The 25,257-nt window shown below is 36.9% G+C and overlaps 3 protein-coding genes across 3 annotated transcripts in view; 1 reads left to right on the top strand and 2 right to left on the bottom strand.

The window, feature by feature from the left end:
• Positions 1-334: 334 nt before the first annotated feature.
• On the bottom strand, positions 335-3,674 carry LOC135688145 (uncharacterized). Its single transcript, XM_065204865.2, has 5 exons — positions 3,507-3,674; positions 3,228-3,377; positions 2,464-2,601; positions 1,053-1,232; positions 335-901 (listed from the first exon to the last, which is right to left on the bottom strand). The coding sequence occupies exons 1-5, from the start codon at positions 3,561-3,563 to the stop codon at positions 824-826; spliced, it is 603 nt and encodes a 200-aa protein (XP_065060937.1). The 5' UTR covers positions 3,564-3,674; the 3' UTR covers positions 335-823.
• A 6,884-nt stretch (positions 3,675-10,558) lies between these two features.
• LOC135688435 (histone H4) lies at positions 10,559-11,287 on the top strand. Its single transcript, XM_065205282.2, has one exon. The coding sequence runs from the start codon at positions 10,635-10,637 to the stop codon at positions 10,944-10,946; it is 312 nt and encodes a 103-aa protein (XP_065061354.1). The 5' UTR covers positions 10,559-10,634; the 3' UTR covers positions 10,947-11,287.
• Positions 11,288-13,879: 2,592 nt separating this feature from the next.
• LOC135688076 (nephrocystin-4) overlaps positions 13,880-25,257 on the bottom strand; it is a 36,101-nt gene continuing 24,723 nt past the window's right edge. The window contains exons 29-37 of the mRNA XM_065204782.2: positions 24,774-24,930; positions 23,525-23,610; positions 22,581-22,666; positions 21,834-21,893; positions 19,210-19,321; positions 18,272-18,380; positions 16,420-16,538; positions 15,838-15,933; positions 13,880-14,784 (exon numbers count right to left, since the gene is read on the bottom strand). Coding sequence (XP_065060854.2) covers positions 14,641-14,784; positions 15,838-15,933; positions 16,420-16,538; positions 18,272-18,380; positions 19,210-19,321; positions 21,834-21,893; positions 22,581-22,666; positions 23,525-23,610; positions 24,774-24,930 — 969 coding nt within the window. The 3' untranslated portion in view covers positions 13,880-14,640. The remainder of the gene's footprint in view (positions 14,785-15,837; positions 15,934-16,419; positions 16,539-18,271; positions 18,381-19,209; positions 19,322-21,833; positions 21,894-22,580; positions 22,667-23,524; positions 23,611-24,773; positions 24,931-25,257) is intronic.

The following is a 25,257-nucleotide window of genomic DNA, read 5'->3' as shown; positions in this document are numbered from 1 at the left end:
CCTTTTTACTTGCCCATAAAGTGGACATCAGGTTCTTATGAAGCAATGATTATTGTCTTAAAGTCCCCTGCTAAAAACACAAAATATTACACAGTATTGAGTCTGGTTTTTCTGTAAAATTCATGATTGGTGATGAGATATATTCCATCAAAAATTACATGTTGTTACATCCCCAAATACTCACTTAAAATTCCTTTACCTAGCTATTGGGGCAGATAAAGATATTTCCTAGACAAGACAATTCATAAAACAGCAATTCTAAGATGTGACAAATGTGCAGTTTAAAGGATTAATATTTGGCTGTACCAAGCAGAAAACACTTCAGGAAAAGTAATTTTCAACAAATTCTTTATCAACATTAAAATTAACAATTGCAAAAATTAAATTGTTAAAATATCAAAATAAATTACCATTTCTTAATGGATAGTTCTAAATGAAACAATAGTGACATCAACATGTACCTCTGATGTCAAAAAATAAAAGCAAATAATATTTTGAAACATTTAAAAATTAATGTAAATACTTCACAAGTAACGTCAATGGATGAGATGAGACTTGAATTTGGGAAGTTTTGTGGGTAGAAGGGTGGATGACAGAATAAATTACTAAGCAACAATTATTGAAACAAAATCTGGTAACTAAACAAATATCCCTTAACAATGTTTGTGCTTATTTCACAGTATATCATCCCTTTTTACAACGGTTCTTCTTTTCAATGATACCCTCACAACGAAGTAGTACCACATGGTTCTATGTACAAAGATGATGCTGTCATCACAGTCTGTTCAGTGCTTTGCAATGATCAGCCATCAGATAAGAGCAATTATGCTTCAACTTGCTTTGCAGCCTCTGCTTCATCTGATGATGATAACTTTTGCTTCTTCAAGAACTCCTCTCCTTCCTGAATATACAAATATTAAACACTTTAAGAAACTGGCAACAATTAAGAAACCTTTGAAATCAGTATTGAAATTTGCAGCTTTATATATCTAAAGAATAACACATTGTGTTGATATTTGTTCCATGCACAGTGACAAAGTATCTTTACATACCTCTGCAGTCATTTGCATGGTACTTTTCCTCTTTAGTTTGGCACTTTCTTCATCATCTGTTGTACCATTTGTCTCTACCTTTTCTTCCTCACTAGCCTTTATTGCTTCTTGAACTTGCTTAACTTCGCTCCTGGTTCCTTCCACAAGTCCTCCTTCAGCTTCCAACAGTTTGGCTGCTTCCTGCATAAAATCAAATCTTCTATGATATATACTGCATCTTATAACCAGACATTCTATAATATAATAAGTTTTAACAACGCATACAAGATAAAACACTTTGGTATTAATCGCAGGTGTTGTTGGAAATTTGATATCATTAATAACCACAATAAAGTTTCACCACAACAATCTCTTTAATATATAACTATTCTTTCTCTGAACTATAAAGAAAATTTTAGTTCTGGCCTCATCCATCAGTTCATTGGCTAATCAAAGAAGCCATATTTCTGCCACTGAATGTAGTTTTAGTATTGGATTAACAGGGCTGTCAACTCTCCTGGTTTTGCTGGGGGACTCCAGGTTTTGCTTGCTTTCTCTCGGTCTCCCAGTTTTTTATAATTTTTTGCCCTGTGTTTCTTTGTCTTTTAGCAGAGGTTTTCTTATAACAAAATGATTGAAATGACTTTGTGACAATATTTTTTGTTAGTGTTTACAAAAAAACGAAAAGGTTATAAAAACCATTGGGAAGAAGCGTCCCATGATAATGATTGTCATTAACTGTTTGTCCAACATGACATTTTTATGCCGGTATGTTGTTTATAAATTCAAGAAATTCCAGGGATCTCAGGGATCTCCCTGTTATTGGCCAAGTCTCCTTGTTTTTCTCAACAAAAAATTTGAAATCTCCCGGTTTTGAAAATTTTAGGTTGACAGGTCTGGATTAATTGTAACTAAGGTACATCTTATTTCAGTACAAGTTTCTTCATTGAATTAAATATCGAAAAATTCCCCATTAACAAAATGTAACTCAATTTTCTGCACACGCATATTAGACTACATATACAATACACTCTTTTTATAAGAACCAATAAATTGAAGCTCAGGCTAGCTGTTCTTAGTTTTTCTGAAATTTTAAGGCAAGATATTTCCTAATTTGTTCGCAAGTTATTAGGGTGTCAGCTGTGCAATCTCTAAATATTGTGCTCAAAGGGAGTGTTCAGGCCTCATTTCAAAACAAATTGAGCAAGACATCTTTGATTTGTTGAAAAGCGTGAAAAATCCACAAAGAAACATTTGGATGACAAAAAGAATTCTTGTTTTCAGTTGGGTTTTTTTACGGAGGAGTACCTCACCTTCAGCTTGTTCTCACTTTGTTCTTAACTTTAGACCAATTTTGAGGTTCATGTTTATAAAACATTGTTCTAATATATAAAAGAAGACACATTCAATTGCTGCTTTCGCCTAGCTTTACCTGAGCTGTAACTTCCATTGTGGATGCTCGTTGCATGGCTGGCTTTTCTTCTTCATCGTCTTTCTGGTCTTCACTTTGTTTTGCAGTCTCTGCTCTCGTCTTCCCTAAATCAGCACCTGCTAAAATCTCTTCCCCTTCCTGTATCAAGACAAATATGCAATTAACACATGCTGCCCGTTCTGAGTGTTTCAGAATTATTGCTAAAGATTGGAGATATAACAAATAAGATAAAGAAGACAATATCTGATAAAAATAAGTCTACAACTAAACTCGTTTTGGAGAGGACACTACATCAGACCCTCTTTTTAACTGTTTTCGCGGGAAGAATATTAGGCCTACTCTACCGACATTGCAATGAGACATCTGTACAAAGCAAGACTGACAATACAGCACATTTTAAAGATAAACCTAGTCAAAATAATGGTACATAACTTACGAACACAAATATTATCCTTATTATTGATTCTCGCAATAGCCCACCAGCTAAATGAAACTTTTGTTTATTGATTATGCGGATGAAAATCGGCTGGATTTTTTTCCACGCGGAGTAACAAAATACTGAAAGGAAAGAATTTGATTGTGAACTCCCCGAGGATTATGAGCAAAATACATATTTGGTTCTTTGGAAAGGGAAAGCTGTCATCCTGTGAAGTTACAGACGCTTTGGCGCGTTCCTAGACAAAGAGGACAAGACAATAGACGCAGAAAAACTATTTCAAAAGCTTTTTATTCAGATAAAAGCAACAGTTGCATAAATGTCAAACCTTGGCTGTTGCTGCCATCGTAGTTGTTCTTTCCATTTTCGGCGTGGAATCTTTTTCAGCTTCGGTATTCTCTTCGATCTTCTTTTGTTGTGATCTCGTCTTCGCTTCTTCGTCAACTTTTCCGAGCTTTTCAAGAAGCGCATTGCCTTCCTAAAAGAATATTTCAGGTTTTTAGAGGCATGAAACCAAACTGAAAATGAGAAACAACGAAACTTCAAATTATAGTTACCAGGCGGATAAGTCTGGAAAGTTCGAGAGGTTAGAAAAATATTGAAATACCTCCGCTGTAGCAACCATGGTTGAATCTCGCTTAAGTTGAGCTGTTCCTTCGGCCATATTTATGATTTTTAATCGAAAAACAACGTCTCAACCTTAGCTTATTCGAAATTTCACTCGATAAGCACGTTGTTTACGACAAAAGCAGTTTGCCGAAAGAGGAACAAACAGTGAGCGCTTCTAAATTTGATTGTTTTATGTTAATTCCTGGCGGGAATCGACTGGCTTCTGATTGGTCCTTTTAATATCACATGACAAATAACAATTATTTTCTGATGTGTCATTGGCTAAAATCTATACATGTGACTTTTGATTTTCCGGAAAATCTTTCAAAGGAGAGCATGGTGCGGCTCATTCTGACAAGGAAACAGATGTACTATTAAGTAGAAACGGGGGGCCAACAACTTCCAGCTTATTGGGACAATTGCAACACTGAAGGGAAAGAGGGACAAACACAGAAAAAAATGATTTCTTTGAAGCTTAATTGAATTTAGTCACAAATAAAATCAACTATACCAGCTCGAAATGAAGCATTTGAACTTTTGATTTACTTAAAATGCAAACAGTTTTGTTATAATATCCCCCGTCTTCTTGAGCTTTCATAATGATCTAAAAGAAGCGATTAGAAGGTGTCCGTTTTCTCGTTGATTTTATCCTTCTTATTATTAGACGACAAAAGATCTAAAGCGTGGCTTCTCACAGAAATAAGCCCTTTTGAACGGTCTTTAATCAACAATCAATTTGTATTTGAGTATGTATCACGAAGACAGGAGGTTCTCCCTGCAGCAACACGTCACGCAACCCTTCAAGAAAAATTTACAACACCACAATTTCAATCATTGGTATTTTTCACGATAAACTTTTAAACTTTACTGCTGAGAAAAAACCAAAAACCACGGTGGTAAAAGAAGCCACTAACCTCAAAAATAATTCTTTTTTACTTCAGTGTAAGCATTGGCGCTGTAGACTGAAAATTTTGAGGGTATGTGGAGGATGGTGTAGTTTCACCTAACAAGAAGGCAAATACTCAAAAAGCAGTAGATCTGGGCCCGAAAAGGAGGGTACAGCCCCCTATGCACACGAGTGGTAGAAAAAGGCTAGGTTCTATGCACACGAGTGGTAGAAAAATGAGAAGACTTAAAACCCTGTTACACAAATAAACATACAGCCTGGGCACCCATTGTAAAATGCATAATAAAATATGCTTGAATCTTGACGTTACGGAACTGGTATTACAGCATCAAGATGCGCTCAATTCTACGAATGCCGCAATGAAAAATATGAAACTGGCATATTTGGTTAGGCCTATCAACATCAAAAAGTATGTATATCCGTATCTTATGCGAGCATTGGCTAGGATGTTAGATGCAGAGCCGCCCTCGTGTGATGTTAGGAGACTAATGAGAGCATGCAATGTTTTGAAAGCATTCACGTGAAGTAGAATCATCATTATATCATTATTTGTACCACATGAAATCTGTACTTACATGTGCATTCTAATTTGCCAATACTCGAAATGTGGAACCCTTATTCCCGGCGGGGTTTACCTTGGAGAAAAATCACAGGGATGTGCCTTCCACAATAATTTTTTGACCCTGTCCTGGAAAAACATTTCTGTAAACATGAGACGCTTTAAGTGAGAAAGCTATAGAGTGGACAAGGATTCAATTTTAATGACAAATCTGACCTGTTCTGGAAAAAGTATCTTCGATGAACATACCTCTGCCAGAAAAAAGAGAGATAAAACGAATAACCCTTTCCCAGAATTTTCAGCCGGATGCGACGCTATTGGCCGGAACATCCCCAAGTAACGCCAAGATTTTACTTTATTTATCTTATTATCAACAGCGTACCTTTACAGGGTGTTTTACAATTTCCCCTAGTTTTAGGGTCTCTATAGAAACGTCCTCCACGCTCTATAGACATGAAATAAAAACTAAAATGCTAGAGTGCTTTAATCCTTAAAAAACCTGGATTCTGAAATGCTTGTGGGAGATTTTGCAAGTCGTGCTCCAAGGTGAACAGGCTTAGCTTGGAACTTTTGAATACTGTTTATTGTTTTTTGGCTACTTTGGAAAATCAGTTTTACACATAAATCAATTTCTACTCGCCTTGCCTTACACATTTCAGAATATAAGCGTAAGAGGAATTGTACCTTGGGTGCCAGAGCCTCATTTCTATTCTCCTTCGCAATGCCTTTCCCCCATTCTTCATTCGTTGACTCTATCTGGCAGGAAGGTTAGGGGATTTGTGAAAGAAATAGACAGTTGTAGGGATCAGTCATAAAAAGCTACATATGACTGTTTTATTAGCCAAATATTGCCTCGTAAAAAGAGCCATACCTTTTCCAACGCATTTTTGAAACAGGGTTTTTTCCCAAATTTTTAGGGTTGTGGCCAGCAAAACTTTACTCCTCTTTGCCCAGCCAAACTTCCAACTCTGGCTACACCACTGCTTTTTATTTACTTTACCTTAAAGGTAAAACCCGAATTTTAAAAATTGGGGAATCTTCCATTTACCAGTGACCTGAAGGGTGTGTACACTTGTAAAACTATATGGTTTTACAGATGAACGTAGACAAAGAAGGACAACAAAATATATATAAAAGTTTTCTTTGATTATCAAACGACTGCGGTTTCAACCAAGCTTCCAATAACTAATCGACTTTTATTTAACGGCAACTTTAAATGCGAATATAGGCGACTTCGACTGAACGATACGACTCGACTCAACTCCATGGCTTCACATAACGACTGAATTCACAAACAAGGGCACTGCATAAAAATCACATGACAACACACCTTAATTAGGATAACAAAATAATTACTTCAAACAACAAAGGACTGATGACAACAATAGTGGCGATGGAATGATGCAATAACACGGAATGTTGATGGCAAGGTGACAAACAACGGAACTATCAAGAACATCAAAAGAACAGGCAACTGAATATCACGAAACTAAATAAAACATAAAACTTATTGCATAACATAACTCCCCCCTTTGAAAGACAAGCCTCCTGGCTTGCACTCTCAAACGGAAGAGAAACTAGAAAATAAATTTAGGAAATATTAGGTTACTTCGAAATAGTTCCAATAACAATGTTCTCGTACGCTTCTTGAAGAATCTCTCTCCCGCTCTTGAAAAATTGCTGCACTGTGTGGTAGCAAGCTCTCCTCAAGCATGCTCTGTGTCTTCTGTTGCGAAACAATTACATTTCTTGGGCCGATTATTTTACTTGGCAAGCCATCTGCCACATGATCTACTATCACATTTACAGGCCGCCACAGTCGAGGCGTTACTCGTTGTTGCAGTTCTTGGGCGATTGATTGCAATTCTTGTATCTTCGCATCAAGCACCTCAAAATCTTGTGGTGACGGAGCGACGTCTTTCGTAGCGATTCTGTCATAGCGAGGTTCTACCGTCTGATCAGTGACGCATGTGTACTTTCTGTCCAAACAGTATTTTGCAACATGGCCAACTCGCAGGCAACAGTAGCAGATTGGCCTCCCATCCTCTGCTCGGTACACGTTTGTACGATTGACAAAAGGATTGCTGGCTTTTTCCTCGGCCAACCGCACTCTTTCAGCCATTTCAGCACACATTGTGCTCACCATATCCAACACCAGCACTTTAAATTGTTCCAACGACACCATGTTCTCCAACTCTCTCCAACAGAAGGCCGTGAGTTCTTCTCCCGGGTCACGGCACCAATGTAAAACTATATGGTTTTACAGATGAACGTAGACAAAGAAGGACAACAAAATATATATAAAAGTTTTCTTTGATTATCAAACGACTGCGGTTTCAACCAAGCTTCCAATAACTAATCGACTTTTATTTAACGGCAACTTTAAATGCGAATATAGGCGACTTCGACTGAACGATACGACTCGACTCAACTCCATGGCTTCACATAACGACTGAATTCACAAACAAGGGCACTGCATAAAAATCACATGACAACACACCTTAATTAGGATAACAAAATAATTACTTCAAACAACAAAGGACTGATGACAACAATAGTGGCGATGGAATGATGCAATAACACGGAATGTTGATGGCAAGGTGACAAACAACGGAACTATCAAGAACATCAAAAGAACAGGCAACTGAATATCACGAAACTAAATAAAACATAAAACTTATTGCATAACACACTGTACACTTGCAGAAATCCACTTAGTGTCTAACACCCAATCATTATTGCTTTAATCGGTCCCTGCTGACTATTTACTATAATTCTTTTGTTGTGTTCAGTTGTGTACCAAACGATTCCTTATATTTGTGAAAGTTTTTTCCAGTGAGTCAAATTTTTACAACATCACAAAATTAAAATCACAACACCACAAATCAAATTTACAACAACACAAATAGTAACAAAACCACGTTAGAAAAACCCCTGCAACCCTTGTGAAAACAAAAATGTAGATCTGATGAACTGATGCTCACTTAATTTTGCTCTAATGAAGCACTGTTTGCCAGGGGAAATTTTAAGCTATCCCTATAGATATCGTTTATCCTTTGTGCGTTGCAGTGTTATTTATTTTCAACGTTATAGCGATTGTTTCTTAGCAAAATTCTTCACGAAAACTTTATTTTACTTTATCTACGAGTCCAGAGTTTTTCTGTCTGTGGTTTGACTTAAAAGTTGGTGTATTTGGGCAGAGTCTGGAAAACATAATGGCCCCACAGTCACTGGCCGGAGGAAGGTTGTAGAAACAAAAATAAATTGATGAAGGTACCCAAAAATTAAGAAACTTGTTGAAGTTGAAAAAAACACATTGCATTTTGGATTTCAAAATACAGTCAGAAAAAAATGAAAAAAACTGTATTTGAATTACTCTGTTTGGAAAGTTGTTCCCAATGTTTTGTCAAACTTAGATTTTAAGACTTAGATTTGAAGGTGCGATGATAATCAATTTGTGCAGTGATAGATAAACAGGGAAAGTGTGCAATGATAAACTAGTATTTTATAGCGATGACAGGCAAATTCTACCCTTTTTTACAAGCTTCAAAATTTTTTAAAAATTCAAAACTTCAAAAAAACTACAAGCTTCAAAAAATTTTTTTGGTAGCCAAGGCTATGAGGAGAGGGGGACAAAACATATTTAGGGCAACAAAGAAACATGAAGGGGGGAGCAAATCGCCCAAAGGCTCGAAGGCCTAGGAGGCCGCAAGAAATGCCTACCAAAACTATGCCTACAAAGTAGTGAATTGACTTTTACGAATGCAAGAATGAATGTACCCTTGGTACCAGACCCATTCAATAAAATGACGGCAAAGAAAATTCTGGAATGCATTTTAATGCCCTTGGTGCCAGTCTCCATTATTTGCGGCTCTGAACATACCTGATGCACTATTTGCCAGAACTTAATAATAACAAAAAACAATAGATGGTGAAAACAATACTGCAGCAAAGTATTTTTAAGAAATCACGGATCTTCATATAAATTACGGGACTTTGTAGGAAAATTTCTCCATAAATTGGGTTTAAAAGAAAACAGATTTTGCCTTAAACTGCTATGCAAAACAATCAATAAATGCTAAAAAATTATTCAATTCATTAGAAGCAATGCGGTTCAGGGGTGAATGGAACCTCCTTTCCTTTGTCCATCCCCTTTTTCAATTATGATGCAATACAATATTTCGTAATCTTTTAGAGGTTTCACTCGGGGCCTTCAAGAAGGGGGGCAGGGCAAGGAGGACAAATTGCCTCAGGGCATCGAGATCTAGGGGGGCCGCATAAAATAACAAATTCCGTCTTAAAATGTAATTAATGAAAAGAAACAAAATTATATTTTAAGAAAATAAAACATTTTAAATGAATGAATGATTGAATGAATGAATGATGCCTCCTCTTTCGGATTTGCCTCAGGGCCTTCAAAAGCTCTGCTCTGGTTTCACTAATAAAAGTTTCTTCTAAACCGAGAAAGAGAAGAGGTTTCAGGGTGGTGCATGGTGGGCGGCATTGTTTACCGCTTGAGGTTCTACTAATACTATACATAACTCAAATAAACAATATGTTTGATATCAAGACAGAATGAATTTTGAAAAAAACAAATTACAATACTCAGATTCTCGTGACATATGCATAGCATTTCGAATAACAGTATGAAATTCCAAAGGAATAAGTTCTTTTGATTTAAAAAATACAATCATTAATCTTATAAGGAACTAAACCCTCAATGCTCGAAGCAAAAAGTTAAGAAACAATTTAATTTTCAAAAACTGCAGAAGTCAGAATTTTCGTTAAAAAGTGTATATAATGTCCGGTCAATCGACCTTTGTTTCTTATGGAAACTTTGCAATTTTGTGGAAAAAGGCGTATACACTCATTTTTTTAAAATAAACTGTCTATAAGAAACGAGTACTGGACAGTCAGAAAAAATTAAAGAAACTTCAGTACTCGAAGCAAAAAAATCAAAAACTATTAAATCGTGATAAAACTGAGAACAACGAAATTTTGTAAAATCCGAGAACATGATTGCCCTGAAGGCCTAGAAATTAAGACACAAGGGATAAAAATATACTTTCCACGTCTAAATACAGCGTCAGAACGAAAGCGAATCTCTTGACGTGAAAAAGGTCACGAACATTTCATAACATCATTCATGACATCATAATTAAGAAACTCTTAAAGGAACAGTGAGTAGTAAAATTTCCAGAACATTAAGAAACTGGAGTACACAACATCGACCTTTGTTTCTTATACAAAAAATGAGTGTAAACTTGAAATGACAACAATCGCCGTTTAGATTTGTGGCACGCTGTCTCAATGAAGTCTTAGGGGTGTGAATAGCATTGTATGTCCATTAAAAAAATGCTCCTTTAAACAAAAGCAGTTCCTACAGGAATTCTTATCGCTCGCTTTACTGTGCCCCACGAAACTGTGCTCGCTAATTTCTTCTGGATCGGAAGTAAATAAGCCTGTCTTTTCATTGGTTTCCATAAAAGCCAATAAGAACGCAAAATTCCATGATTCCACCAATCAAATCTAACATTGCTTCTTTCGCGTACGATGTCAATGATATAGGATGATAACAAAGAGAGCTGAATTTGTCAAAGTTGTCGTAAATACCACGAGGAAAAGAAAGATTTGTAGAAAGGAAATTTTGAGGAAAGAAAATGTCTGGACGAGGAAAAGGTGGGAAAGGTTTGGGGAAAGGTGGTGCCAAGCGTCATAGGAAGATTCTGAGGGATAACATTCAGGGAATTACAAAGCCTGCAATTCGTCGACTTGCCCGCAGAGGTGGAGTGAAAAGAATTTCAGGTCTGATCTACGAAGAAACAAGGGGCGTCTTGAAAGTGTTTCTGGAGAATGTGATCAGAGATGCTGTGACATACACTGAACACGCAAAGAGGAAAACAGTTACAGCAATGGATGTTGTTTATGCATTGAAACGCCAGGGTCGCACGCTGTATGGTTTTGGTGGTTAGGGCCTAAGGACGGATGCAGCGTCAATAAAATCCGGGAATGTGGCCTAGCAGAACAGAAGCAAGCTGACATTCGGTTATCGCATTCTTTATACACAAAAGACATCAATAGAAACTGTATATAACATGCAAGGTCTAGGGTTCCCCTATTCGCGGAAAATGGACTTCGACACAGATTCTCTGTTGGAAAGTCGCTAGCCCCCCGAAAGGGGCAATAAAAATGTTTTAACTGTAGGAAAGTGATAAGAGTAATTCAAAAATTTTTAGTTTTATTTAGTATGTAATTATAAGCCTGTAAGGAATTTACTTTGTGCAATTTAAAGATAAATTAGTCGTAACATTAATACCCTGTTGTTTTTATTTCAGAGTGTTTGCTCTTGCTCATGTTTTGTATATCATGTTGTTGAATATCAAAAGGCCGACACGATAATTGTTCTTTGACAAGGGGATCGGCTTATTTGGTTGTAAGTGAAATTTATTAAATTTCCTTACATGGGTTGGTAAAACGATCTTAAGTTTTCTCCGCAGATTACTCAGATTGCAATTTTAACCGATATTTTTTGTTTTTGCGAAAACGTCTTGGTCGAGTCACGTTCTGCCCCTGTCACGTTCAAACTAAAGTAAAAACTTAGGGGGATGGAGGACTCGACCGAGGGGCAAATCACTGCTTAAAATCGCGTACGCTCTCAAAAATAATAACAAATTAATCCCAAAAAACACATTAATATCATATTAATCGCAAAAAATCACCAGTCATATTAAGCGAAAATATTTGAATCTTTGGTCACGTACATTCGTCCATGTTATTGAAAAAAATTAAATGTCCCTTTCAAGGTTTTCCACACTTTTATGTACATGTTCAAAAATCTGCCAACACTCGAGAACATGAGCATAAATGAAGGCCTCGCTCTCACGCCGGGGTCGCTGAAACAGCTACAAGATGAAATATAATTTTGTTGCCGATTTTTAAGTATTTCCAAGCTGGGGCGTTGGGGCTCGGTGGGACACCCGGTGGGCCCCTTTCAAGTGAGTTTGTAAAATCCAGGACAAACAGACCTCTGTGAAAGAGATGCGTGGAATATGAACAGGGTCGCCGAGAGGGGGACAAGGAATGGCAAACTGCCCCAAGGCCTCGAGGTTTAGGGGGCATCTTAAAGCCAGGAATTCCAATATAAGAACTGAATTTTAACGAAGCGCAACAGAGTATGCTTAGAAAGTTGTAAAACGCGGTAAACAACTGTAAAATACATTCTGAGATGTATTTCAAGCTAATTTAAATGGCGTGGCCGGAAATATGTTCTGCTCCCAGTCCGAAGTGCTCTGTCGCGTTTCTGTTTGTATCAAATGTGCACTATGTGCAAATGTGCATTGGATTTGTTCCACATTTTTTGCAGTCTTAAAGAGACTATGGTTAGAGAAAAAAGATACACCCCAACAAATGAAGCAAATGAACCTTTAAAGGTGATAGAAACTGGCATCTTTTTACTTTTCGTAGGTGCATGATTTCCTGGTACGTACCATTTTTTGCGACCTGTGGTTTGTGATTGGAGATGTCATACAAATCAGCAGGCCCTCTTATGATCATTTTCTCCCGGTTCTTTTCTACAGGGGCCCAACGTCCCAGTTTTATGCACATTCCCCGTTGATTGCTGATCTACGTAACATAAATCGCTGCCAAACTGCCATGATAGGTTGTCATTTGATTCACGAAATACTGTAGTTTAATTTGACATATGACTTGGCTAAACTATTATGTATTTTCTTTTTTATGTATCTTGCCCTATGTCGCTTCTTCAAACGGGTTTGATTGCACAAAAACCTATTTGAAAGCACTTTCGAATATGTGATTAATTTTTCAAAAGTCACGAATTAATCAAAAAACATTGATCACTTTAATCACTAAAAAATCAAATTAATCACAAATTAATCACTCGTGATTTTTAATCTCGTACACCATTTTTGTTCAGTAGTGATTTGCCCCTCGGACTCGACAACCCAAATTTGTTGGATATAAAAGAATAATGTTATAGCAAAGTCATTGGCAGTGAGAAGGGGGCAAATCTAATCAGTTTGAATATATCCCGCTTAGGGGTGTACCGGATCAGGATTTTCAGAATCCGGCCGGAACCGGATTTACCGGATTTCTTCGTGGAATATCCGGCCGGATTCTACCGGATAATCTGACCATTTATAGAATTTTCAGTAATAAAAAGTTTTGAGCCACTTTGCGAAAAAATGTATAGCGAGAAGATCAAAGAAACCTATTCAGGGTTGCCAGATTGAATTTACAAACGAAGGCTAGACTGGTGAGCAATTTAAGCCAAAATGCTCATAAAAAGGCCAAATCAAAAACTCTCTCAAGAATCCATCGAGCAGGCACTGATTATATTTCTACGCTTGTGCCTGTTAGATAATTTCTTACTGATTAATTTCGGACGTCTGCTGAAAAGGCCAACAAGGTCAAATTTAAGTAGTAAGCAAAAAACAATTTTTCCAGGCAATCTAAATCTAAAAACCAAAAATGAAAAATTTGGCCTAAAAAGCCGATCTGGCAACCCTGGACCAAATTTGTGAATTATATCATCCAGTCTTCCTGTTTCGTGATGACGAGCACTTTCATTTCAAATCTGTTTTCAAGGCGCTTGTTTTATCGTTGGTATCGTTTAGTTCTGGAAAATCCATTTTTCATCACTGTATGAAGAGAGTCTGACTTGGTTTTCCAAATTTTCTTAGTTTTGATTAAAGTTCTGGAAAATCCGGCAACTGGCCGGATTTCGGAAACAAATCCGGCCGGAACCGGATTTTCAAAAAATCAGCGATCCGGCGCCGGATTATCCGGCCTACCGGATATCCGGTACATCCCTAATCCCGCTCTCTGTGGCGGTCTGGGGATGAGATCGCGGGGGGGCAAAGGGTGTACAATTGTTCGGAAGGCCTCTAAATGAGGGGACAGGGGGGTAGTCAATTACTGGCAGAACGTGATAGATTATTTACCATCTAACTGTATATTTTAGTATCGTTGTAGCGGCTGTAACATTAAACTCAATGGTATAGAAGGCAAATTGCCCTCTAGAGCCTTTACTTTGCAAAAAGAGGGCGGTGGCTTAGCGCTCTGGTCACCAGGGGTCTTTGTAATGCCCTGGTTAGCATTTCATTTCGGGCCAATCCGAAAAAATATACTAGATTTTGAGAATTTCTATGAACACTCGCAATCGTTGACATTTATCATTCTTAAAATTTCCAACTTTAAGAATGGGCTGTGCTTTCAAGATTCAAAAGTTAAGGAGCTGAAAGCATAGCTTGGCGGTTTCTAGGACTGCAACAAAGAGGGAAGCAAGGGATATGGCCAAGCAAGATATGGTCCGAGTGGTTGAAAGTTAAAATCGCTATATTTTCAGGCCAATTCTCAAGCTGAACGGCTTCTGACAATAATAGAAAAGATGAAACAGAAATATAAAATAGATTAGTATTTTTCAGCTTAAATAATGCACGGAATTAAAATTGAAAATATTTACAGAATAGACTTCACAGTGTCTCTGATGTTTCTTTGCATACTTATGCCATTATAATTTACATCGGAAAAATTTACATCGCTATTATAAATGAACATCTTATTATCAACTTGAATGATAGCTATAAAGTATACCAAACAAATAGATTTAAGGAGCTAAAGGCTAAGATTTGTTCTACTCACAAATCAAGGAATGTACCTGGCTCTAAGGCAAAAGGTTTCTTCATTTTTGCCTTCTTTATCGTTAACAAAAACAAGTACGTCAACCAGCCCTGGAAATTGTTGTGGTAGAAATTCGAGAATAATTTTGTGAGTCTGTCCACTGCCAAGCTGGAAAAAAGACGATGTTTTAAATTTAGAAAAGAAAAATATTCTACTAGAGCTTTAAAAAATGATCATTTAAATTTTTATGCCACAAAAATGTAGCAAATACCAATAAAGGTATTGTAAGATGAAAAGGATCGATGCTTTCGAAATGTGGGCTTACAGACGCTTGTTTGGAATATCAAGGAGCGACCGTGTTACAAACATTGAGGTATTGGAGAGAGTGGGGCACTCGAAAACCCTGCTGAGAAATATTCAAAAAGCACAACTACGGTACTTCGGCCACATAGCACGCCGAGACTCTTCCTCGCTGGAAAAAACCGTAATGTTGGGTTTTGTTGAGGGCCAAAGAAGTAGAGGTAGACCGAAACACCGATGGACAGATAACATCAAGGCCCTGGTTGGTGCATCTCTCCGGGAATGTATCGAACAGGCGCAAGACAGAAGATTGTGGTGTGGTATCATTCAGAGGTGCACAAGCAGCCCGCCGGCGGCTGAATGAACAATGATGAAGATGAAAAGACATTGGCTAGTTGCAATACGCTTTGGTGCATGGAAAAAGAAGGTTATAAGTTGCGAATCAGACAACTACAACGCTTGACAAAAGTACTAGAGGAATCCAAGCAGTTTCAGTCAATTTTTGATCAATTTTCCGTTCACCCCTATAAAAAAATAGCTGTGACACCCTCTATCTCCCCAACAAATATTGGAAATTCACCTCAGTTACCCTAGTTTTGAAAATACAGGTTATGTTGATCAAATATTGTTTGAAAGTGGAGGGATGGAAAAACTGCTAATATAAACGAAAAACATTGTTATTGGTGTTCAAAGATTTTTGGTAGGTACTGCAGTTGTCATATGTTGCATCAAAAATGAAGCATAGGAAATTACAAGAAGAAAATATCCTAATGCGAACGCGAATTATGTTAGAACTACGAATACTCTATGTAAATTATTGCTGTAGTTTTCTTGTAAGATTTCGGCATCATAGAATATCTTAGTAAGAAATCATCCCAACTACAACCATGCTTAAAGAGCTATCTAACCTTTCATACTTACCAAAAACGCGTTTTCTCGGAAACGCAGTAAATCTGGTCGATTGGTGTTGAGACTAAAGGATTTCTTCATTGGGTATGGGTTGCCGTAGGTAATGCTCTGTTGCAATGAAAGAAACAATACATGCAATACATACAAAGCGTTCCAAAAACAGCAAGACTTAATTATTGTAATTAAATGCTTAAAGAATTCGCTAAAGAATCATGGCTAGCGTACAAAATAACTGGTAAGTATCATCTTAGAAAACTTTTGGAAACTACGGATGCTGTGTAGCAATTACTTGATGTAACTCGCACAAAGCTCATTTAGGCCGAAAATGGGATTCCTTTTTTGGATAAAAGACAAATATTGCAATAGAAACGTGTAGAAGAGGTTGCAACATGATAAAAACGGCGAAGAGAGCTGGGCGGTTGAACACGTGCTGGACATGTGATGTAAAAAGGATAACAAATAGAGGTGGGTGTTGTATCCTATTCTGCAAGAAAACTAGGAGCATTCTTATGAATGGATCGGTTGATGCTGAAGAGTCGGCGATGGAAATGGCCAGAAAACCATCCTAAATAATTATATTTACGGGGTACGTACCTTATTTGATCCGCGGCCTCCTCCACATTTCAGTTGGAGTTCAAAGGTCTTTGATATGTACGGAGGCTTGCTTGTGATGCAGACCAACCATGACTTCACTAACTGGTGAAATTCGCAATCTGAATCTTGGCTAAGGATTCCAAGGCTACAATTACATGCCTCATAAGTAAATAAATCAGCTTTTTTAAGAGCTTGAAATCCTAACATCACCTTGGTCCATGTCAGGTGACAAAAAGTAGGAGATTAAAAAAGCATGCCCACAATTTCACGAAAAGGCCTGAATTTCTCTTCTTAGCTCAACTTTATGCCACAGTTCTTTACACACAGGGATTCATGGAGAAGGAGGGAAGGGGTGTCTTTTAGGGTACGAGGTGCTCTCGCACAGGAATGCGTTAAGTCATTTCTCTTCCGAATGCAAGGTACAGGGTTTTTTCATTCCGAAGAGTATCATATCATTCATAAATTGTTTCATTCTACTTTATATAAAAGTTACACCAAAAAGGAGAAAACAAGTTTGATAATTTGTCAACCCATTTTTGCTCTCCTTAAAAAGAATGTCCTGACCGAAAAGTTCTATTTAGATACGTCTTCACCGATGATGCATACATAAGAGCACAACGCAAAAAACGCTTCCTGTTGTTACAAGACACTCTTCGCTTTTGCTTTTCAGTCAGAGATTTAAAAAAATTGGCTTTTCAGATAATATAATAAGCGAGATCTTCAGCGTTCAAATCTAATTAACAGCATTATCTATTAGGCTAAGTTAGTTTAATCGCCTTTTAACAGTACAAGATAGGAGGGAAGCAAACCGTTGCAAGTCTTGGTGAAACATTTATAGTACACGATCATATGTGAACGGAAGCTAAGAGCTTGCTGTAGGTAGGCTTATAATTGCAAATAAATTAAGTATCTATCGGTATTGAGGTTGCTGACACACATATCCTGATTTGCAATACCATATAAAAGGTTACGATGTTCGGCAAATTAAGAATGCTAATTCGGAAAAGAAGTTTAATGGATCACTCAGTCAGGGCCGTCGCTAATCACTTTCACTTAGGAGGGTGCCAGTCACAAATTTGCCGACAAAATTGGGCGTGGCCTAAGGTATTTCAATTTTTGGGTGTGGCATTTTGACGCAATTGATTTCGTTTATCAAAGAATATGTTCTCGTTAGTCTATCATCGCTTCAATTTCAAGTGACTGTGGGTACTTAGCTTGTAGATATTACTAATAGGACCGCTAAGAGATTTCGAAGGCTTTGAAGCAAAACCGAAAGACGAGGCCATTTGGGAGCGGAGCAAGCAGAAAATTTTTGCGACCACGCCCTTTAGATTGTCTAAAAATGCATTTCAGAATATTTCTTGCAGTCATTTCTTGCAATCGTTTAAAACTTTTAACTATTTTCAGGCATACTTTTTCTACGTTTCATTGATTTCATTCTTAAAATGGAGCTCATTACTACTTGAGTCCCCATCAACCTCAAGGCCCTGAGGCACTTTGCCCCCTGTTCCCTCCACGGCAGCCCTGCTTACAGTGGCTTCCAGTTCCTCCAGGGTCAACGTTCAGAGTTTTTAATAAATTTTGACCCTTCCCTAAACCCCAGGCCCCAGACAGACGTTAGATTCTAGACTCCGGCTGCCGACAGAAAGTCATTTGAAATTTTTGGGTACATTTGCCTCTCCGTGACACCCATAGCGCAGCCCCCGCATCCCCCATCCCCCCCACTAGCGATGCCCTGCACTCAGTGAACGAGAAACCGTAACGTTGGACAACAATTTCGCCGCTAACAAATTAAATGGAAGGATGTTCGGTTAATGGTGTTTTGTGTTCTAAAGTAAATTGGAAAGGATACCGACAACGTTGACAAACATTTTGATGTTCCCCGTTGATTTTGTAGTCGCTTTCAATTTAATCTCTTGGACTGAATTCGCCATTAGCATGAATGGATCGTTGGGCAAGACCTTCATTCATAACGAGAAAGAAAAATATTGTATATGAACAACATGGACCATTCTTAAAACAGCAAGCAATTATAGTTATCATTAGTTATCACAGCAAACATAAAATATGACATTATCATAAAATATGACATTTTCATAAAATATGAAATTTTCATAAAATATGAAATTTCATAAAATATGAAATTTTCATAAAATATAACATTTTCATAAAATATAACATTTTCATAAATAATAACATTTTCATAAATAATCACATTTTCATAAAAAATCACATTTTCATAAAAAATCACATTTTCATAAAAAATAAAATTTTCATAAAAAATGACATTGTCATAAAAATCAAATTTTCATAAAAAATGATATTGTCATAAAATATGACATTTTAATAAAATATGACATTTTCATGAAAAATGAAATTTTCATAAAATATAACGTTTTCACAAAACATGACATTTCTATAGAATATTACATTTTCAGACCCAATTTTGAAACATAGCATGTATCTGCATAAAACTATCTGAAACAGGCATGATAGTAAATGAATTACGCGAGGGCCAAGTTGGCATGTCTTGCATGCTCTTTCGTTAATTTGAAAAGAATTTTGAGTAAATCGTTTTGGGTAACTCATGCTACCACGTAGCTACCTTGCGGTGTATTGGCTTTGTGAAAACATATGCGAACGTAGATTTGATTATAATGGTAGCTTAATGTATGTAAATTTAGAATTTTCAAAACAAGGTATCAAAGTTACTAATGCCTGAATTGTATTGCAGACGATCAACTCAAGTCCAAAGATTATATTTTAACAACAATTTATGAGTGGACATACCTCTAGCTCTTCAGCATTCGATGAAAAACATCTAACCAACCGCGAGGACTGTGTACCACGAAGAACAATAGACGTTGTTGTTGGTTGACCTTGTGTTGATGTAACGTCGATTCTATAGGCAAAAAAAGAAACCGTCAGACTGACTACAAAAGAATACTATGGCAACAAGCAAACGAAAGTAACGAATGCAATGATAGCCCATAGTCGAGGTATACAGACTACAGATCCAAGAATCTGGCGATTAGTACCCTGCAATAGTAAAGATTTCATGTAGAGTGAGAACAGTCGCGGACACACTCTTATTCAACCTATAGGAATCACGAGGCGTGGTCGAGAGGAAGGGCCAGTACACTACTTGACAAGCATAAATCCTTAAAACAACTTTTAGAAGCTAAGAAGTAACAAATACAAATACAAATAATATTCATGGCTTGGGCCTAACCATCCCCCTCCACCAGTGGCGTAGCGTGACTTTTTCAACTGGGTATTCTCTATTAAACAAAAGGGTGGGGCAGGGTGTGGCTCAATGGGGCTTGATGAAAATAGAGGGATAATAGGAAGATTAAAAGGACTAGCTTTTGACATTTAATCTATTACTTTAACACTTTTCTTTTTGGTTCGGTTGGCAAGTACTGCACTGTCAGGGCATTACTATGATGAAAACGATACTTTGCTAAAAGGACCCAACGCAAATATACTCTTCGAACTCATTCATTGCATCAAAATTCCATTTCATCAAAAGTAATTCAAATCAAAACGTATCATTGAAAATCAGTAAAATTTTGCTGGTCGAAATATATCCCAATAGTTGTTGTTGAATCCTCTAACATTTGCACTGATGTAAAGAGGAAGTAACTGTAAACACCTAATCTTGATACCTTAATACAAAAGGGCTTTCGAAAGTTTCAAAATTATTCACATAGGGCATTACACGAGTTATAAATAGCTTGTGGTATGCAGTCTAGACTTTTTCTTCATGGCCTAATCGTGATATTTTCAATACAAGTTAATGTTTGAAAGAATCGAAGGTAATGAGATGAGACTGCACGATAATGCAAATAAATGCGCTCGAATAATGCAAACAAAATAGGCCAACAAGATAACTGAATACACCAGGCAACTATAAGGATATTATCCAGGCCTATCTGCATTTACTTTAATTCCGTCTCATAACACAATTAGAAGCATCCCTGATTGACAAGCAATAACAAAATTGACATTTCAAGAGGGCACAGATCTGAGTCAGTGTAGTATTATGTAGAAGCCTACCTTACCTTTCCACTTTGCTGTTGGTAGATTAAGATTAGGGGTCAAATGAGAGAATGATTATGAAACAGTAATGCGGACATTGCAATGGTTTTTTAATTAAGTCATGTTTACTGTTTTCGATGCAGCGCCATCACTCCAACCGCTCCGACGTCCATTATCTGTTTATATCGATCTCAAAACGAGACTATTTTGAACCAACTTTGAGGCTGTACGCTGCATATTTCTCAGCGTACAGGACCATTGTTTTAGCTGATTAACGGCAAATATTATTCATGGAAAGGAGCATTTTGATTGGTTAAAGTACCGTCTAGGGTATTCACTGCGTATTCATGACCGATCTCTATTCAACATGAAGTAGCTCAATCTTCAAAGATCTCCCAGCCTCTCTATGCGTCGCAGTGTTGTTTCCATGAATTTCGTGATATTTTGTACTTGTACAAAATGTAGAATATCGAAGGTAACGAATTCAACCAGAATCAATTGCCCCAAAACATTTTTTAGTTATTACAAATATACGTCGTATCAATATTTTTTCTGAGAAATCTCAGGGTATTCACTGAATACCTTGAATACCCGGACGCTACGCCACTGCCCTCCACATAACCATTGTAGAAAAACATAATCCATAATGTTCCCCTTAGTTGTTAGCAGACGTGAATCCTATGCACTTTCTGAGTTTCCAGATAGAAAAAAAATTGGATAAAAGGGACTTTGAAATTGTGTTTTGGCATTATATGAAAAACGTTTGATTGATCGTGTCGCTATTATATAAATATCATCTCCCTAATAATCAGCAGTAAGCATTTTGAGGACAACACCAGAATTCTATAACATGTGAAAAGTCCATTGTCAAATATTATGATCAACTGCTGTTTTCTTTTGAATTTTAGGAAAGGTTTAGGGGCTAAAAACTGTGGATTTCATCATAGGCCGTCCCCTCTCGGCAGAGACTAGAGACTAATTGCCATGACAGATGTAAGGGAGAGCAGGGAGATATATGACCTCTTTTTTCAAAATAACGCGTGTCATTGTGTCCGTGCCACGCAGAGATAACAAAAACACGACAGGACAAGGAACAAAGATCGACATATTTGCAGGTGGCTCCTATCTCCTGGTGACTGTTTTATCTTCCACACAATAAGCAGATCTGTTTCCTAATGTCACAACCACAAGATTTTCCAACTATATTATTTTCAAGACTCTCCGGTCATTGTGTGCTGTAAAAACGTAGTTGACGTAATCGTCACGTGACAATAACCGCTTTAGGAGGACTGGGGAATACAATATGGCGGTATCAATTCTAGAAAGGCAGAAGATTATTTCATCCAGCGACGAGGATTGGAAAAAATTCATACCGTTGCAAAGAGTGAATATAAAACTGCCATATCCGACTTGGAGATGCACAGAATGTGTCCCTATCAAAATAAAAGACAAAAATTTAAATAATGTCAAAATCCTTACAAACTCCCACATACAACTTAAATTTATTGCTGATTCGAATTAAGTTTCTCGATGCGATTATGTACCTCGAGTTAGAAGCAATATATTAGTAAAGAGCCAGATGCAAGGTTTTGTCGCAAAGCGGAACTTTATCAACATTGTCGGTAACAGCCGGATAAAATCACATGGTAATCATCAAGGCCTTTTCAGTCATTTTTTCAAATTGCAGTGAAAATCTTTACTAATGGTCTCATCCTATTGGTGTCACAAAGTTAACTGGCAGTTATACCTGAATTCAAAGAAAGCTAATAAAAATATTCCTATTAAATCCTTGCATCACTCAATTTGATAAAAGATTCTAAATAATACTAGAAAGATTCTTTATATATGAAAATGATAAATTGTTTCCATTGCATTTTCAAAAGAGGTATTAATGTGCAAAACAATGAAACGAATGTTGGAAGAAAGCGCTTAAGGACATTCAGTATTTTAATAAGGGCAGACGATCGTCTTAAAAATCGTCTGGTAGAGATCCGCCTTGAACGACGAACAGAGAAAACTGGTTTACATTTAGAAGGACAAGGATAAGAAAATTTCCTTATCCAAGAGATAAAGTTTCTTGTTGACTATATATTGCCTCTCCTATACAGCAAAATACTTACGCATAGATGACAACAAAAAAACGTCGAATATTCGGAGATGGTCCACAAGGAACTTTGATCATGACATCCTGCGGCTCATTCTCATGCTACGATAAAAGCAGATTGGATAAAACATTTGTCAACCCATTGTACATTTGAAATATCAACAAAGTACGTACACTACTGTCCTAAGATTTGGTTGTCACAATTAAAAACCTGCCGGTCCTGGAAGCTATCTTCGTTCTAGAAAAGTATTAAGTACACGCTGCATGATTAGATAACGGTCTTCAGTTTGCTTTAGCATCAAAAGCATCAATGATTGCATTAATTCAAAACAATATCATTATTCCTGTGGCTTTTCTACAGCACGGAGTTAAGGTCTCGGGTTTATAGGACATATATATGTATGATACTCAAGACCTATCCATTAAAATTGGAAGAGTTTTCAATAAGGCACAGGCAGCATTTCAGGTAACTGGAAGACTACTTTAAAAAGTCAGAAAACCATCACAAGAGGATAGATATTCAATCAGATTTGACAAGCACTGAGACGCAAAATAGGTTTGAGCTCCTTGAATATCAACTTTGATAGAAACAATCAATGGATGTACGAATCTTTAAAGGTTTTAGCACCGAAGAAAAGGCAGGGATAAAACAACTTTTAGTAACAAACAATAAGATGGGGGCAGTATCGCAAACTGCTTTCAGTTTCAGAAAAAATCTAGCACCTGCTTAATGAACAGGGCGAAAAACTTAAATTTATTTTTTCAAGATTTATGCTTTTTGATAAAAGGGGGTTAGCGTATTCATCTGACAAATACAGATTTGATTTGCAACATTGGAGAAAAAAAGAGTACACATGCTAAAGCATAATAGCATACTTGATTGATTGAAATTACAGATACTGTATTTTAAAGACCAAACTGAGCCTAACTATGGTTAATTGAATATAGACTCGAACCTACCACATCGTGTACTTCGCAAATGACATGCTGATCAGTACATCGTGCCACTATTGATTGCACTGTTTGTCCCTCTGTCATTATGTTACCTGAAAAGAAATTTTTCAAAAATATAAAGCCTTTATCTCTTATACTAGCATCAAAATGGTATCACTTGGCGACTTTGGGAATAAAAGTGGAGAATTAAGATCCCTAGGAGCCTACAAGTACACAGACATACTGAAGCTTTAAAAAGAGTCAAAGAAATTGGCAGAGATTGTCCCATCATAGATACATAAATCAATTTCGATCACTGCTTGTCCGTGAAACATTTGATGAATTTCAATCAAGAACTTTTATCAGTTGCAATTATTATATTTGTGTGTTACCCAAAATAGTCCCTAAAATTGTTTTCTAGACAGTTTTATTATTCGCCTGATTCTGATTTTCAAATGAGACAACTATTTTGAGAGCTGTTCGGACTTTTGAATAATCCTGTTTTGAGAAAAACTAAATGTTACAATCAGTCAAGCTAAAAAAGGATACAGACAACATCAAATAACAGCAAAGTTTCAGAAATTTACAAAAATTGAATGTAAGTCAAATAAAGGGGTTAATATATTGGAATACTACTAGAATTACACTGGGTTTGCCTGAGTAGGGGGGCTGTAGCTGCATGGGGGTTGTTCTTCCTTCTATCTCTATACATACAAATGGGGGACTATAAAAGGCAGATGGTTAACAGCTGATAATACAAACAACTTTTTCTGTAGCTATAACAAAAAAAGGTAGAAGGAAGAACAAAATCTGAAGCTAAGTGTTTTTATATGGCTGTTTTAAAAATATTAATAAGTAAGAATGATCAATATTTTTAGCTTTGTTTCTGCTTGTCTTTTACACGTACTGCCCAATCATAAAGGGAGGAGGCCATGATAAAGTGAAATGGCCGGTGATATAATCCAAATAATTGAATTCACCCCCCCCCCCCTCTTGTAAATGTTTTGATCAATAGAAACAGAAAGCAGCTTTTCTAACATCGAACATGGAAGAGGTCGCTGAACAGGATTCGCTCGAGGCTCTATGTGAAATAAACAACTAACTGTTTTTTATAAATTAAAAAGCATACTAGTGATCGATTGCAAACGAATTGTATTGATTCATGTACAGCTTTTACAAATTGTAAAGGTTTGGCTAGAAGCTTAATGGCTAATATACGACTAAGCGTCTATTTTACAACATAAAAATTCAAGCCAGAGTTTAATTGAAAACAAACCTGTTAGATTTCGCCAAGGAGGAAGCCGAATAGATTTCTTTAAAAATGATTGTTCAGCGTTTGAAAATCGAAAAGTTTGATCAATGGTATGAGGATGCATTTCGACATTAAGCGTTAAGATGGCTATTGGCTTCTGGTCTACAGTCACAAACGATATCTGCAGTGAAAAAAAAACAAGGATTGTTAGAAGTATGCTTCTCAATATGTTATTTTAGCTAAGAAAAATTGAACGCTTTCATCTAGTGGAAGTGTGGTAGAGAAACTGTTAGACACTCGATTAAAATGGAGAATGACACAAATAATCAAGATATTTTCTACGATACGTTAATAGATTTCCAGCTCATGGAATACAGTGTTTCGTAGAAAAGGCGATCAAAAACTTAGGCCTAGCCTAACAACAACAACGGTTTCAAACCGAGGTCAGCAAATGACGTAATCAATAAATGGCTCTTCTGGAGGGTAAAACTCTATAAACAAAGGCTTA

This window comes from Rhopilema esculentum, chromosome 19 (genome assembly GCF_057945365.1).
Source record: "Rhopilema esculentum isolate cy_ngs chromosome 19, ASM5794536v1, whole genome shotgun sequence".
In the NCBI taxonomy this organism is placed as follows: Eukaryota; Metazoa; Cnidaria; class Scyphozoa; order Rhizostomeae; family Rhizostomatidae; genus Rhopilema; species Rhopilema esculentum.
This window is presented reverse-complemented; position numbering and strand designations above follow the sequence as displayed.

Bases quoted from the DNA above. Each gene is read 5' to 3' on its own strand.
- LOC135688145 (XM_065204865.2), bottom strand. From the start codon at position 3,563: ATGGCCGAAGGAACAGCTCAACTTAAGCGAGATTCAACCATGGTTGCT. The intron at 3,378-3,506 runs GTATTTCAATAT...ATATTCTTTTAG, and splicing joins CCATGGTTGCTACAGCGGAG to GAAGGCAATGCGCTTCTTGA. The intron at 1,233-2,463 runs GTAAAGCTAGGC...GATTTTATGCAG, and splicing joins CAATGGAAGTTACAGCTCAG to GAAGCAGCCAAACTGTTGGA.
- LOC135688435 (XM_065205282.2), top strand. From the start codon at position 10,635: ATGTCTGGACGAGGAAAAGGTGGGAAAGGTTTGGGGAAAGGTGGTGCC.